At 35.7% G+C, this 15,841-nt stretch overlaps 1 protein-coding gene across 1 annotated transcript in view; it reads left to right on the plus strand.

The window, feature by feature from the left end:
* The window catches only part of Akt3 (AKT serine/threonine kinase 3), a 208,483-nt gene that overhangs the window by 158,993 nt on the left and 33,649 nt on the right, over positions 1 to 15,841 (plus strand). The window contains exons 9-10 of the mRNA XM_027418888.2: positions 6,719 to 6,841; positions 10,961 to 11,089. Of these exons, the coding sequence (XP_027274689.1) occupies positions 6,719 to 6,841; positions 10,961 to 11,089 (252 nt within the window). The remainder of the gene's footprint in view (positions 1 to 6,718; positions 6,842 to 10,960; positions 11,090 to 15,841) is intronic.

Below are 15,841 nucleotides of genomic sequence, written 5' to 3' on the forward strand. Positions count from 1 at the left end.
CAGAAGAGAGCACCAGATCTTGTTATAGGTACTTGTGAGCTACCATGTGGTTGCTGGGGATTGAACTCAGGACCTCTGGAAGATCATGCAGTTTTAAATACCTCCTGTGCTTTAGTGCCTACATCTTCCTGTGGTTTGGGAATCTTCTGCTCCAGCTTCAATGAATGGATTTTCTGTGACTTTATTTTAGAGCTTAGCTTCTTAGGTTAATTCTTTGTTTAAGCTGTGGTCATACTTATTTTTCTTCATTTTTTAAAATTAGTTACATTAATGTCAGGTGTCTTCAGCCTTGTCTGTAGTCCCTGATAGTCCATGTTCTGCTTGATCCTAGCCTACTTGAAGGTACTTTTTACTGTGGTTTTTAAAGTGTATTCTTTGAAAGTTTCATACATGTGTAAATTTGATTATATCCCCTCCCCATCCCTCTTCTATGGGAAGCACTGAGCTTCCCATGCCTGCTCCCCACAAAGTCACACCTTTAAAAAAATGAAATAATGTATTGAACTCAACTAGTGCTACCTGGGACAAGAACAACCTATCAGTGCCTCCTTTCTAAAGAAATTTTAAGGGTTTTATTTTTATTAAAAATAGATTTTTTTCTTGCAATATATTTTTATTATGATTTTCCATCTCCCAACTCCTCCCAGATTCTTCCCCACCACACCCCACTCCTAAATCCATGCCTATAGGTGTTTTCTTAGTGAGTTGTTGTCTTCTCTTGGTTTTGTAGTTCCCATTATACTCATGTAGAGGGGATAATCCTGACAACAATGGGAAAACAGTACTTTGACAAGATCAGGTATTAACATACAGTAAAAAGATTGGAGGCATCAACTACATCCCCAAGAAAAAGAAAAGAAAGGTGGTTTATACTAATTGTATGAACTGGTACCTTAAAAATTCTTAAAGCTAGTGTTGGTAATCAACTTCCAGATAAGGCTTTCCTATTGTACTCATAATCTCTATCATTTTCATTAGAAAAGTCAATGCAAAAATTAAAAGCAGTTACTCAGTGTCTAGGATGTATAACTGACAAAGGTTAGTGATACAGATAGACATGGGGTATAAATGTAAGCATACTGCTTCTTATTACCAAAGTTTGATATGAAATTTCTTTGTGTTGTACATATAATCCCCAAGGTGGCTCAGGAGCCTTCCTCTGAAGCAGTGCCATAGTGGCCCATTGCCATCTGTCATCTGCAATGTGAGCACTTCAAATTCCTCCACACCTCTTAACATGTAGCAAGAACTGTATCTTACCTTGTAGATCCTAGTCCAGACACTGTAGGGTAAGACTTTAGAGACTTATTTATTTTATTAGTATGAATGTTTTAGAGAGAGACTCTCTGTGTGTGTGTGTGTGTGTGCGCGCGCGCGCGCGCCCATGCGTGTGTACATGTACCTGTGCATTATGCGTGCAGTGTCCATAGAGGCCAGAAGAGGTGTTACAGAGAATTGTTAGGCATTATCTGGGTGCTGGAAACAAAACCCTGGTCGTTTGTAAGAGCAGTAAGTGCTGTGAACTGCTGAGGCACTTTTTCCAGGCCCTGAAAACTTAAAAGAATTAGTGAATAGGAAGAAAAGATAAGAAATTTTCGATTAAAATATCATCTAATATTAGAGGGGGAAATGTGAATGGAACTGGAGGAATGCATATTACATTAAATAAGTGAGGCCTCCCCCACTCCCACCCCTAGTTTGTGTGGAAGCTGGCAGTGTGGATCTCATGGAATTAGAGACGAGAAATGCTAGTTAAAATATGTTAAAGTTCTAGGATAGTAATAGTAGACTAGGGATAGGAGAGGGGAAAAAGTAAAGGGTTGGTAATTACATAAAAAAGCAGATAAGAGTAATAGTTCCATGACTAAGTGGAGTGAAGTGACTACAGTTAACTGATTTATTTTATATTCCAAAATAACTATAAGAATAGGTTTGAGCCAGGCGGTCGTGGTGCACGCCTTTAATCCCAGCACTCAGGAGGCAGAGGCAGGCGGATCTCTGTGAGTTCGAGACCAGCCTGGTCTGCAAGAGCCAGTTCCAGGACAGCCTCCAAAGCTACAGGGAAACCCTGTCTCGAAAACCCCGCCTCCCCCCAAAAAAGGAATAGGTTTGAGTGTTTCAAAAGTAAAGAAATAACAAATGGGGCTGGGAAGAAAGCTCAGTTGGGAAAGTGGTTGTCTCACAAGCACAAGAACCCAAGTTTGATTTCCTAGAACCCAAGGAGAAAAGGCTGGACATGGTAGCATGCATCTGTAATGTCAGTGTTGGGAATGTGGAAATAGAGGATCCCTGGGAACCCACTAGCCAGCCTAGCTATCTTGGCAAGTTGTAGGCCAGGGACAGACCCTGTGTACGGCTCACAGACATCCAGGTTATCCTTTGGCCTCTTTGTGCATGTGCTTCTGTAGCTGCACTCATGTGTCTATCTGCCCCAAGTGTTGTTCTGTAGTCATTTACTTGTTGGCAAAGTTACCAATTAAGCTAGGCTGAATAGCCTGGGGTCAACAAGGATTCTTGTGTTTCTGCTTCCCTACCATGCTGGGGTTACAATCACATGTCACCATGCCTGGCTATTTTTTTTGAATTCTGAAGATTGCAGCCCAAACACTTCATGAACTGAGCCATCTTTCCCAACCTTTTCTTGATGTTTTTCTCTTCCTCTCTTTGGGTTCTTGGTTTGTGCTTCCATTAGCATTCCCTATCAGTATCCTGTTTTGCTGCCTGTCTCTGACTTTCAGTGTAGTAATACCCTGAGATTCTGCCTCTAGTTTTTCTGAGTTTTTGAATTGTACTTAGTTTCTTGGTTTTAACAATTTCCTTGGTGTCCATATTCTAAAATTGGAATATAATATCAGTTGCATATTTAAATTTCAGTAGGTCAAAATAAAGCCCATTGCTCCTGTGTCCCTATCACCAATTTTTTTCCTCTATATTGTTTTCAGCAACATCTACTCAGCCAGCCACAAGAAAACCTCAACATCATTGATCTCTCCCTTGATCCAAATTCCTCTGGAGTTCTGATTCTCCTGAAGGGTGCTTATGGTCTCCTTAGCCGATGGCCCTCAGAAGCACTCGTCAAGATCCAACATAACTGCTGGCGTTCCCAAACATTCTTATTCTTCCAAAGTCTTTTATATCATTTGCCATGTTTCAGCACATTATCGTGTCCTGTGGGTTAGTGCTGTTTCCTTTAATGTCTACAGGTTTCTGTAGCAGTTAGCATTAAATAGGTGATGAGTAACTTTTGTGAAATTTCAGGAAGTATTTACCTGAGTATAACCTCAGGTCCTTTTATTATTCATATGTTGTTATAACAATATTTTTAAGATTATGGTCATTGGTGTGTAAAATCTGTTGGACTTCTTGTCTGTATAATAGAATTCCAACTCATACCATGGTAGATAAAGTCCTAAATAAGCTGGCAATCTCTCTCCCTCCCCCTTCCCACCACTCTCCCCTCTCTCGCTCTTGCTCTCCGTCTCCCTCCCCATATTCATTTTTCCAAATGTGTATTCTTGCCACATAAACACATGTTCTTTGATAATATTTTTTATTTTATTGGGAACTTGTGGATTTGTAAAGGGAAAATAACAAGGAGATCCAGGAATGGAAGGAAGAGTGATGATGATAGGGAATAGAAATGACCAAAGCGTATAAGTATGATAAATCACAATGAAAACAACTGTTCTATACAGTGAATATATACCATCAAAAATGTGCTGCTTTCTATAAATGAGTATTCTTCTTATATACAAGTACACAGGTGGATACATTTTAAGTAGTAATTAATCTTTTATATCCCTTATGTTTTCCTTTGGGGAAAAATTTCATCTTTCAGAACTTAAGTGAACTTTTGTCTGTGACATATCTCCAGATCATCCTATATAAATTAATCACTCTGTCTCCAAATTGTTGTTACTATCCACATCACAAAAATGTGTTATAGCCTGCTGTTTTTGTTTTTGTAAATATGCATGCATCTCTCTCATTGAGGTAGAATTCTCTGATAGTGGAGATTATGTCTTTTTTTGTACTTTGTTGAAATTTGATTGTTATATAGAAAGCAACATGTAGTTAATGAGTTTGGAGATGGGTATGTATTCTGAGACCTTAGAGTATGTATTCTGAGGCTTTACCACAGGTTGAGCTGTATATAAGACAGTATGTCTTAAGGGTTAATGTACCCTTCTTTTCCTTGTCCTACTGTTTCACAGAGTTACCTTAAAATAATTGATGGTCATTAAATAAATATTAGATTGAAATGTTGTTTTAACACATTTCAGGATGGGCTGTAAGAATGGCAATCCAGAAAGGTAGATCATAAATCTGGAAAGCTGTGTTACACCAAAGCCAAGAAACACACGTTGTGAATGAGAACACAGGCAGTGTCCTAACCTCCAAAACAAGAAGGGGAGCCAACTGTGCATAGATCATTGGATCTGGCAATCACAGATCACTGCTTGTCCTTACAGAGTGGGTTCTGTAAAGTAGTTAAAGTAGACATCATATGGCAGTGAGTTCTTCCTCTTAATTATAAAACTTGAGCTAACTGATACTTATATGGAAGTTGGCTGGCAGACAAATTGTAGCTATACCATCCAAATAAAGACCTAGAATCCTGAATACATTATATTAATTTAGAGAGTCTCTATATCTCCTTTGTCAGTGGCCAGCCAGTGGTAGAGTTGGTATTTTTTTAAAAGAAATTTAGACACTTAGATGACTACTGCAGCAATAACGTTAATGCTAGTGGCATTAACGGTAGACCTAATATGGCAGATACTACCTTTTCATAATTTTTTGATACATTTAATACCATCTCAATTTGTGGTGTCCCAGATTTGACAAAGCATGAGACTAAAGTAGGGAACCTCATAGTTCAGATCTATCTCCCAAAATGTTTGCTACTAATATATCTAATGTTCTTTTAGTCATTTGTAGCAATATCAACACACTTTCTCTCTTCTCTTCCTTGGGTCAGTGAGTCACATACAAAGTTTCCTAAAGAAGTACTTTGAATAGAGATAGGAGTAGAATAAGGGAAGAAAGAATGCACATATAAGAAGCCTGTGTGCTGTGTAGCCAGGTTGGAGGGGGCGTGGCTCCTTTAATCCCAGCACTTGGGAGCCTGAGGCAGGTCTGTCTCTGTGAGTTCCAGGCCAGTCTGGTCTACAGAGCAAGTTCCAGGACAGCTAAGGCTACACAGAGAACCCCTGTCTCAAAATTACTAGTATATGTTGAAGAAGCCTTGGTAAGCTACAATTCTTAGCAATTTATTATGAACTTGTGATCTATATGGAAACAGTTATTTTCTGACCTTAGAAGGCACATTTTTTTTATTGAGTTTTCTTTTTTTTTTTTAGTCATAGACATGTATTGAGTACCCTCTATGACATCTTGGTAGTTTATTCAGGTCTGTAAATAGTCTTTCATTATTGGCAGATTTCTTTTTTGTTTCTTCCATTTATTATGTCTTTATTTTCTACAGAAATTCTTATTATTTATAAGCTAGATACTGATGTAGTTACTATCAGCCCTATATAATTTGATTTTATGAGCATGTGCATTTCTTATAATTCATATTGTAATCTCATAATTATATTAAAATATATATTATACTAACAAATCAAACCTGTAGTACTTAATGCTTAATGTTTATACTTTAGCAATCTAGGCAGATTTCTTAATAATAAAGTATAATAGTTCAGTAAAGACATAATCAATTTATGGTTCCTCAGATCTACTACTTGATGTCTGTTTTTGTAAGAAATTAGATGTTTTTATTTATGCTGTACTTAGTGTTGTTTGTTTAGTTTTTTGTGGTACTGAGAATGGAGCACAGGACCTTGCAAGTGTTAGGTAAATAGTATTCCCCTAACTGTGTCCCCTGTTGAAAAATGAGATAAGATATTAATCACTGAGTGATGGGACTTGCAGTTTCATAAAACTAGAACTGAATTTATGGTTACAGTAAGTGCCCAGTAAATATTTGTTGACTATTGGCATACCTTTGATTAATTAGGAAATAATTGGGCTTATAGTTGTGTGATCATAGGAGAGCACAGTTAAAATTGAAAATAAATGGATTGTACATCACAAATCACTCCACATCTGGAGTGATGATAGCCTCTTAGTTCAGTTTGAGCATTGTTAAGATAGATTACAACTTTAAGTCATCAAATTTCTTACTATAGAAAATGTTATCTTAAACTTTGCAAATAATTCTAGAAATATTGCAGATAACATTTGTAGACTATGACTAGCTCACATAAGTGAGTTTATAAGAAAATCCATATTTTTCCTTGAAATGAAATATAACTTAAATAATTAATAAAAACACCATAGCCTTGCTTGTGTTCATTTATTTTGACAATGTCAATATTTATTCCTTGTAAGAGTGGAACAGCAGTATAGTTAGAAGGAAATGCAATCTAATGATGCATACTTTTTCCTCTGGTACCTGAAGGTTAAATGGGTAGCAAGCAGAATGCCTTAAACAAGATTGGTATATTGATTAAAACGCTGATTTAACAGCTCGCAGTTTCCCCTTGGAAACCTGCAAAAGATAAGCCAGCTGCTGTCTTAGAGTGCTCAGTGTCCACTGAGAGTACACTATCTATCATCACAATATGGTGATGAGAGGTGTTTTATGTTTGTGTTAATTTCCCCCACTAAATCAGTAATTATTACAATCCTGTCCCTGCTGTTTACCCTGCAGCTGTTTTTCCATTTGTCGAGAGAACGGGTGTTCTCTGAGGACCGCACACGTTTCTATGGTGCAGAAATTGTCTCTGCTTTGGACTATCTACATTCTGGAAAGATTGTGTACCGTGATCTCAAGGTAAAAAAAAAGTAATCAAAATTTGTTTTTTTGCAGGGACTGTAGGGACAAACAAAGTAATTACAAAGTTACACAATTTTGAGAAAAGCACTCTTCTTAGGAATGTTGTTTGCTGTAGTTGATACGAAATTTCATTCACTGTTATGTAAGTGGTTCTTTTATGTTTTGTGTTTTGGTATATAAAAATCCTATTGACTGAAAAACTGATCTACCAAGAGTTATTTTGTTTTCCTGTAAATGCTATAATTACAGAAATGATAAATGGACAGTCAAAGTCAGATAATTTGCAAATTCATTATTATGTTTAAACATCATAAAATATTTATAAATAAGCCTCGGTAACAAGGTTATTGGAAGGAAAACATTCATTTTCATTGTGTTAACTTTTTGATAGGATTATATTTCTCACATTTTTCTATAAAGTTCAGTAGTTTGCTTAGTTTTTTATATGTCAAAACCAAGTATTGTTGTGTTGGTAATAAAAACCTGGACATGGCTGAGCTCTTTTATGATGAGGTCCTTGAAATGTCAGAATAGGTAAACATTCTGTAAGGCAAGGTAGTAAATATTGTAGTCTTTTCTTCCTGTCAAGTCTCTATTGGAACTATTCAGCTCTGCCACCGAACAGTAAAAGCAGCCCTAGCCATTATGTAAATCAATGTTTGGCTATTTTCCCACAAATCTTTACTTACAAAAGCAGTCAGTGGTTTAGATTTGATCTACACTCTGTAGTTTACTGCTCCCTGGAGGAGCTCATGTAAACAAATGATAATTCTGATGATCTAGTCATGAATAAGGTTGACTATGCTAAGGAATCTGATCCTGGCTTATTGTCAGCAAATTCTTGACTTTAGTATCTTCCTTAAAATGTAAATCATAAGGCTGGGAGTACACCTCAGTGGAAGGATACTTGCCTAGTTTAAGTATGACACTGAGTTCCATCTCTGCAGTCAGGCACCCAGTGCTGGGCTTGGGTTAAGGAAGCTAGAAGCTATGTCTGTAGTCCCACCTACTTGGAACACTGAAGTATGATCACAAATAGGAGCATTCCTTGGGCAATTTAGTGAGACTTTGCCTCAGAATACTGGCCTGGGTGATAGCTCAGTGGGTAAAGTGTTTACTGTGCAAAGCAAGTCAACTTGATTTCTGAACTCAGTACCCACACAAAAGCCAAGCATAGACACATATGTCTGTAACTCTAGCACTGGGAGGGTGAAGACAAGTGGACCCTGAGGATTCTCTAGCCCTCCAGCTTAGCTTAAAAGACATGCTTCAGGTTCAGTGAGAGAATTTGTCTCAGAAATTAAGTGGAGAAGTAATTGAGGAAGAAAGCCCAACATCAGTCTCCTGTCTCCACATGTTCTCACAGGCGCAGTAATGGAAATTAACCAAGTGATTGTATTTAGATTGTATTTTTGGAATTTGAAATATGATAGAATTTATCACTCTTACAGTAATTTCCCCAGTACACACACACATGTTTGCAGACATACACTATAGACACATACTGTGCGTGGGTGTGGCTGCATGTGCTCCTGTGTGTAGCCCAGTGGGTTTGCCTAGCATTGGATGTGTTCAGACCCCAGTACTTAGGAAAAATGGAAATCATGTGGTAATGTTTGCCTATTAAAATTTGGTTGACAATTGCCTTACTGATCATATAACTAGTTTATTTAAAGTATAATTTTATTGTAGAAATACAGGTTATATGAGATTTTGGGGGGAAATGAGGTATATACCTAAGAAATAATGAATATATTATTACTACTGTCTTACTTATATAAAACCATTTGGGACTCTCTTAATTTTTATTCAGTTATGTAAGCAGGTCTCTAGTTTGTTTCAAGATGTTCTTATCACTCTCATTTATGTTATGAGTAACTTTCTTAAGGGCTAACTGTCTTACAAAATATCATTTCATAGAATAATAATAAAATTAGTATACATTGTTGTATAGTTGTTGAAATTTAAATGAAGTATTAGAATACTGTACTTAAAGAAAATGAGCTATACAGCTATAAAACATCTAGTTCAGGGATGGTTAAATATCTGAATACCATAATGAATACAGTCAACTAAATGGTTATATTTAGTTTATCTTAGAACTAGAAACATGATAGGATTCAGCACCTTTAGATCTATCCTATGTGTTGAGTATAGATGCCTAAAAACCCTAGTTACACAGCATGCTAACATATGTATCAATTTTCTAAATATATTTAAAAATATGTAACTTCATGAGTTTAACATTTCTATCACTACCCCTGCTAATGAATCATATTTATGGGAAACAAGGCAGAGAAGCCTAGAGTTAAGGAAATGAGACTAGTTTTGAATTACTAGGTACATCCAAAACAGTTAACAGTAGTAGAAAGAATTACTTGTTCAAAGAGATCTGAAGAAGACAGTTCATTTGAGTGCTAACATCTATATGGAATGCAAAAATTAGGAGGGCCTTAGTCACAGTTGTCTACTGACATCTCTAATTAAATTAAGTATTAGCATAATAAATGTCATTAAATATGCATTATGTTCATATATCATAGGTGATGAAATTGGTATTGTTATTTACCACTGTATGCCAATGATCTTATTGAATAATTTCTAAATTCTTTAACACATTAATTAAATAGGCATTAGTATGAATATTAGCAACACACATTTTAAAAAATAATTAAGAATAGGGAATATAGGTTTTATTCAGCAAGGCACCTGACCTTTAGCATGTACCTTTCTTTAGCTGTTGTGAGTTAGAGGAGGCAGATAAGGAGTGTGTTTAGAAGCGGCCCAGAGAAAGACAACCAACCACAGCAAAGAAAAAAAAAGAAGAAGAGACACTTGATATTTCTTGGTTGGAGTTAATACTTAGTACTTAGTGCTTAGTGCTGTTTATGCAAAACAGGCTTTATTTCCAGGTTGTAGTTTGGTGGAAACACACCAAAAAAGGATGTAGCCAAATGAAATAGCTTAATTTTTGGAAAATAGTTTTAATGGTATAGTTAGGGCTCTCTTTAGCTTTCTGTAAATAAGCTGAAGAAACAGTTACTCTTCAGAAGTATATTATGTTTTGAATGTATTGAACATGAACATTCAGTTCAACCAGGTAGTCTGTGGTGGTGCTACAATGAAAAGACATTTCTGCTTTGAACATAACTTGCTCACATTTTTGGCTATATAAAACATGAACATAATGCAGAAATGGTATCTACATGTTTGTATTAGTATATAACCTACCTGTGTTAATATGTAGTATTCTCTACATTTCATATTAACTTCAGAGTTCTGAAAAATACTTTGAAATGTTATCATAGTAAATTATCTACTCCTTAAATAAAAGTTAAGCATCCTGCACCTTGTTAAGGTGCTTTTCACACTTTGTATTTCATCTGTATGAGACTGTATGATCATATCTCAGTCCACACGGATCTCCATGTAATGATATCATAGCTTAGGTTTGAGTGAGAGGGTACACTGGTATTCTTTATTGTAGTGACTTTTCAAAATTTCTTGTTCTTTTGGTGTCTTATAATTTTTTGAGATGTATGATTTTTGCCAAAGGTTAAATCTTTACAATTCACTTTAGTGTATCAGTTAAAGTTAGGTTAAGAGACTTCAGCTTTATAAAGAATATGTTTCACTTTGATTGTCTTTTTCTTTTTATGTTTAAAAGAGTTGTTTTTTTTATTAGCAAGAACTACAAAAGGAATTATCACCTCTTACAAAAATTAAACTTTCAAAAGAATGTTTCTGTCAGGTGAAGTATTAAAACTGTCTGTAGGAAGATGTGCAGCTTTGGGATTGTGTAAATAATACTTTAAAGTAAAAAGGAATTGGATGTTGCTTACAAAGATTGATTCTGGCTAGGCTTTTATCCATAGAACCCTCAGTAATGGTTATTAAGGCTAAGCTACTTTTTCCACTGATGTTGAAGTCAGTAATTTTAGCACAACACATGTTTGATAAAAGATCCTTCATTTTACATGTGAAGTTATAGGACTTGCAAGGACTGACAGATCTATTAAATATAACTGTGTCCCTTTCTGGTACTCTACTAACCATTTTCTAAAACTATTCTCTTGTTGAAGCTTATAGAATAAATTATGCTATTTTCACACACAGTTGGAGAATTTGATGCTGGATAAAGATGGCCATATAAAAATTACAGATTTTGGACTTTGCAAAGAGGGAATCACAGATGCAGCCACCATGAAGACATTCTGTGGCACACCAGAGTATCTGGCCCCAGAGGTAGGCCTTAGTCCCATTTACAGGAAAAATAACAGTAATGTTTCTCAGGGGAATTTAATATTTTTCCAAGTTGCCGTACGCTCTACCTTTTTTTTTAACAAAAGAAAAAAGAAAAGCAAAATTTCAATCAGAATAATTTATTTTGCTTTTAACTCATTTAATAGGGTATTTTAAAGCCATAGACTTAGAAATGAAATTTATATGGTTTGCAAGCATATATGTTTTTAATAAAAGTTGATTTAATCATGCTTCTTCTTGGCTATACATTTTATTAATTGGTTATTAACGTGAAATAATTGAATAACTTCACTAAACATTTAATAGTTTTTTTAAGCAACCTTGGACTTTATGTAGAAGCAGCGATTATGGTGATTGTTTGTGTTTATGCTTAACTACTGGAAATTGTTTTGTTTTGGAAACTGAAAAAATTACTTACTTACATTTTGGAGCTCACAAGAAAGGATGAATAGGTGGCTTGAAACCCATGAGGTATTCACTAGTTTATTCAAGTATCTGTTGTGTGTTTGCTCTGTGTTGAAGACCTTTTTGTTTGATGTGCCGGTATAGGAGCAAGATAGAAAAGGACTCTGTACTCTTAAGGAACTTATGTTGGACATAAACTATATATCTATATACTAAAACTATATATAACATAATACATAAAGTTCCATAGAGATGAAAAATGAGAGGAAGAATAAGGGAAAGGTGTAATTTGGTGTAGCAACTATCTTAGGTGTACCAGATAGGTTATGTAACAACCTACTGAAATGTTGAGTGATGAAGCAGAATTTCATGTGAGCTTGGACTCTGTTACATCACAAATGCAGATGGGGCTGCACAGGTGGCTTCTTTCTGCTCTGCTCACACCTGTGTCCTTCTCGAAAGACTTACCAGAAGGTAACTATTTAGAGAATAAAATGATCTAGAAGCAGCTTCACTCTTCTGTGTGACAACTGCTGCTAGGTGTCTAGTGACATGTCATTAAGGTTGTTGACAGGAGCACTTATAGCCTCTCTGTGGCTCAGGCTTCTTCCAAATGGCCAGGGTTCTTTGGCCTGAAGAGCTAGCAGCAAATGACCTAGGAACAGATGAGAAGCAATCTTACACTCTCCCAATCCTTTCCTCTTTCTCTTCTGTTTTTATTATAGTGAAGTGTTAAAAATTCAATTTTTAAAAAGTACTTTTTATTTTTTATGATTTGGCTACAGTTCATATGCCAATGTCAATAGTTTACTTTTAAAGTTGTGCAACTATCACTTCTAATTCCAAAATGTTTTAATAATTCCAACTATGAGCTCACCTTCGTTGGTTTCTCATCCTTTCCTTCTAGGCTCTCCTTGTAGCTTTTCCTGATCATTTCATGTAAATAAAATGATATGGCATGGAGCCTTGTATATCTGGCTCTTTCCCTTAGCAAATTGTCTTAAGTTTCACCTATATTATATGCATTTTGGCTTTTATGAAAAATGCTGCTGAGATCATTCATGTGTCATCTCATTCCTGGCCTCCTTGTCATAAGGTCCACATCACTTTTGTCATTTTATTCCTTTAAGTAGTCATAAACCTACACAGATTCACACAGCAGATGCATAGATCATACCTCCCATTTCAGAGGAGCATGTGAGATGGGAACAAAGTCTTTCACAAATACATGGCTACCAAAAGGGATGTTTCCTCAGAGATGTGAGTGCTAAGAAGCTGGAAACCAACACAGAGGAAGAGTTTTGCCCACGGGGCAGTCAAAAGGGGCAGAAGCTGGACCAATGGGACACCCCTCAGAGTTCAGTAAAGCCAGTGTGGCTGATGTTACAGATGGAGGAGATTTCCTTTGATGACTATGAGTAGGCTCTCTGTTATTAATCACTACTCTATGTCTGTTCCTGTGGCATTTGGGCTAAGGTGAAACATCATGAAACTCACTTTTAATTTTAGTCATCTTGACACACACAGCTAGGGGGTGATGTGGGATAAACAACAGTGCAGGGCTCTTTAAAAGACAAGAGGGTCATCTATTAAAAAATATATTTTGATAATAGTACTTCTCCCTATGTCCCAGGAGTATCAGGATTCTAATTAGGATTGCTAGACCATAAAGCCTACCTTTTCATCTTTAATTATATGAACGATGGCCCAACAGGAATCGGTAATCAGAGGAAATTAGAGAGTAGAATAAATTATGTATGTATTAGCATGTTGCCTTACAGTATTAGTTTTTTAAACTAAGAGTTAAATTAACATTTCAAAAGGCTTAGTAATTATAAATAAGTGCTAATATTTAAAATGTAGTACATTTCCAAGTATTATTGTCTTGCCAAACATGTAATTTTCTGTTACAGAGTCTAGAGTTTAAAATTCTGTTCTTGTGAAAGAATTAAATAACATTTACAAATGATGTTTTTATCTATTCAAACATAAGATCATATTTTCTGGACTAGTTTTGTTTTTGTGAGATCATGGAAACAAATTCTTTGTTTTTCTGACATTCGGTTGCCCTTGCTATACATTTGTGATGAATGATGACATCCCAGATTTAGAATACCAAAATTAGTTATGTCACAATTAGGAGAAATTATTCTGGAGAAGATAAACACATCTCGTTTGAGAAGCAGATGATGGACTAAGAAACAAAAAACCTGTTTTCCCTGGAGACATTATCAATGGAAAGACAAAACCTAGAACTGAATGTAAAGAGCCTTGTTTCTAAGAGTTACCAATACTCAATAAACTATGCTTCCTTTTTATTTATTTACTTATTTATTTGTGGTTTTTCGATACAGGGTTTCTCTGTATTGTTTTAGAGCCTGTCTTGGAACTTGCTCTGTAGACCAGGCTGGCCTCGAACTCACAGAGATCTGCCTGCCTCTGCCTCTGCCTCCCTAGTGCTGTGATTAAAGGCGTGTGCCACCAGTGCCTGGCAAAACTGTTTGTTTGTTTGTTTGTTTGTTTAAGGCAGTCATTTCTACATATTTGACATTTTATTGCATTAAGTTATTTTATGTGTTTGTGCATATACGCATGTGTGTGCATGGGCTGCCATATACATGTGGCAGTCAGTGGACACCCTTAAGGTACTCATTTTCTCTTTACACCCTATGAACCCTGGGAATCAAGCTCAGGTTCAGGTTGTCAAGTGTTCAGCAAGCACTCTTACCTCCTGAGCCATCTCCTGGTGGCCCTGCTTGTCTTTTTAAAGTATTAGTAAACTTTAAAGCCTTTAAAAGGCAATTTGTTTACCCACCTATGTAGATACAAATTGTTTTATTAATTGAAATCTCCACACATTTATAGAAATAAAATGATCATTACAGTTCTTTTTTTGCAGATGACAAACTTTGAAACAACTAAGTTTTCAAGTAATTTAAATTATATGTTCTAAATGTCTATATATCTTTTACTACATTTTTTTAAAATCAGAATATCTAGGAATGTATTTACCCTACCTGGGGAAAAAAGTGCTTTCTTATTTTAGTTATCAGTTTGTGCCATTTTATTGAACAATGTCCATTTGTGGAGTAAAGAAATACTGAATACTTACTTGATGTCAGACATTATGGCAGGTGCTAGGTTTGCAGAAACACTAGGAAATGATCTTCTTAACTATTTTGTAGTTTAGTAAGGTGATAGAGCATAGATAATATAGGCTGCCACGTAGAAAAATAGTGTCTAGAGTTACATACTACAGTGGAGGACAAAATCCTAGGGAGGGGTGGGACACGGGGACCCTAACATAGAATAGGAAGGGAGGAGGGTGGACAAGTGGCTCGTGGTTGGAATGTAAAGGAACTCACTTTGAATCCTTTTGGTAAGGGAGTTCCTGTGAATTTCAAGCCAGGGGTAATACTGTGGGATTTACAGGGTCAGCTAGAGAGATTATCTCATGCTGAAACTAGCCTTTCTCTTTACTTTCAGATGGTGGCTACCATTGTTTGAACCTTTCGTTTCTATTCTGCACCATTATCAATGTTGATCTTGTCTAGAGTGCATTCTTGACTACCACAATTTTGCAAGAATCATATCAGTTCTTTCTTATTTCTGCTCTTTGACCACTGTCTATACAGACTTTGGAGATCATGCAGCAACCTTCATTTCTGCCAGGGTGCTCTTTTATTATTCAGTTACTTCTATCTGATTGCAGTGGTGTGATGTTTAAAGGTGAATGGTGTATATATTAAGGATTACTCAAAAAGCTTTATGAGATGTCATCTAAAGCCAGTTTATTAAGTGTCCTATATGTCAGACTTACAGCATATGTGTAAATGTTTACATTTACATGTACTCCACTTATTTTTTTTATTTTTTATTTTTTTGGTAAATATCACGAGAAAAAGTAAGTCTTCTAGGTAAAATGCTATTAATTGAAAAATAACACCTAAATAAATATTTTGTCTCTTCTTTTGATGAATAGTGAAGCTTGAAGTATGATATCTTTAGTTGAAGTTTACTTGTAGGAAAAATAATATTTTTAGAAGGTTACATAGACTAAATTCTGACAGACCTGTTAACTAGGCATTTCATGTGCATTATCTCTGAAAATGCACTGATAAGTACAGCTTTAAATGATTTCATTTTTCTTGTAGTCCAAGAAAATAAAACCAATCCATCAAAAAATTATGGACCATAAGATGTCTTGAGAGGATTCTGTTTTTGTAGTCTGTGCTGTGTTTAAACACCTATAAATTATAAAAGAATTTAGAAATCACATATAAACTCTTTTAAATTTCATTATTTAGTTTGGATCCTATTAAATCCAGA

The sequence above is a fragment of the Cricetulus griseus genome, chromosome 5 (assembly GCF_003668045.3).
Source record: "Cricetulus griseus strain 17A/GY chromosome 5, alternate assembly CriGri-PICRH-1.0, whole genome shotgun sequence".
Lineage (NCBI taxonomy): Eukaryota > Metazoa > Chordata > Mammalia > Rodentia > Cricetidae > Cricetulus > Cricetulus griseus.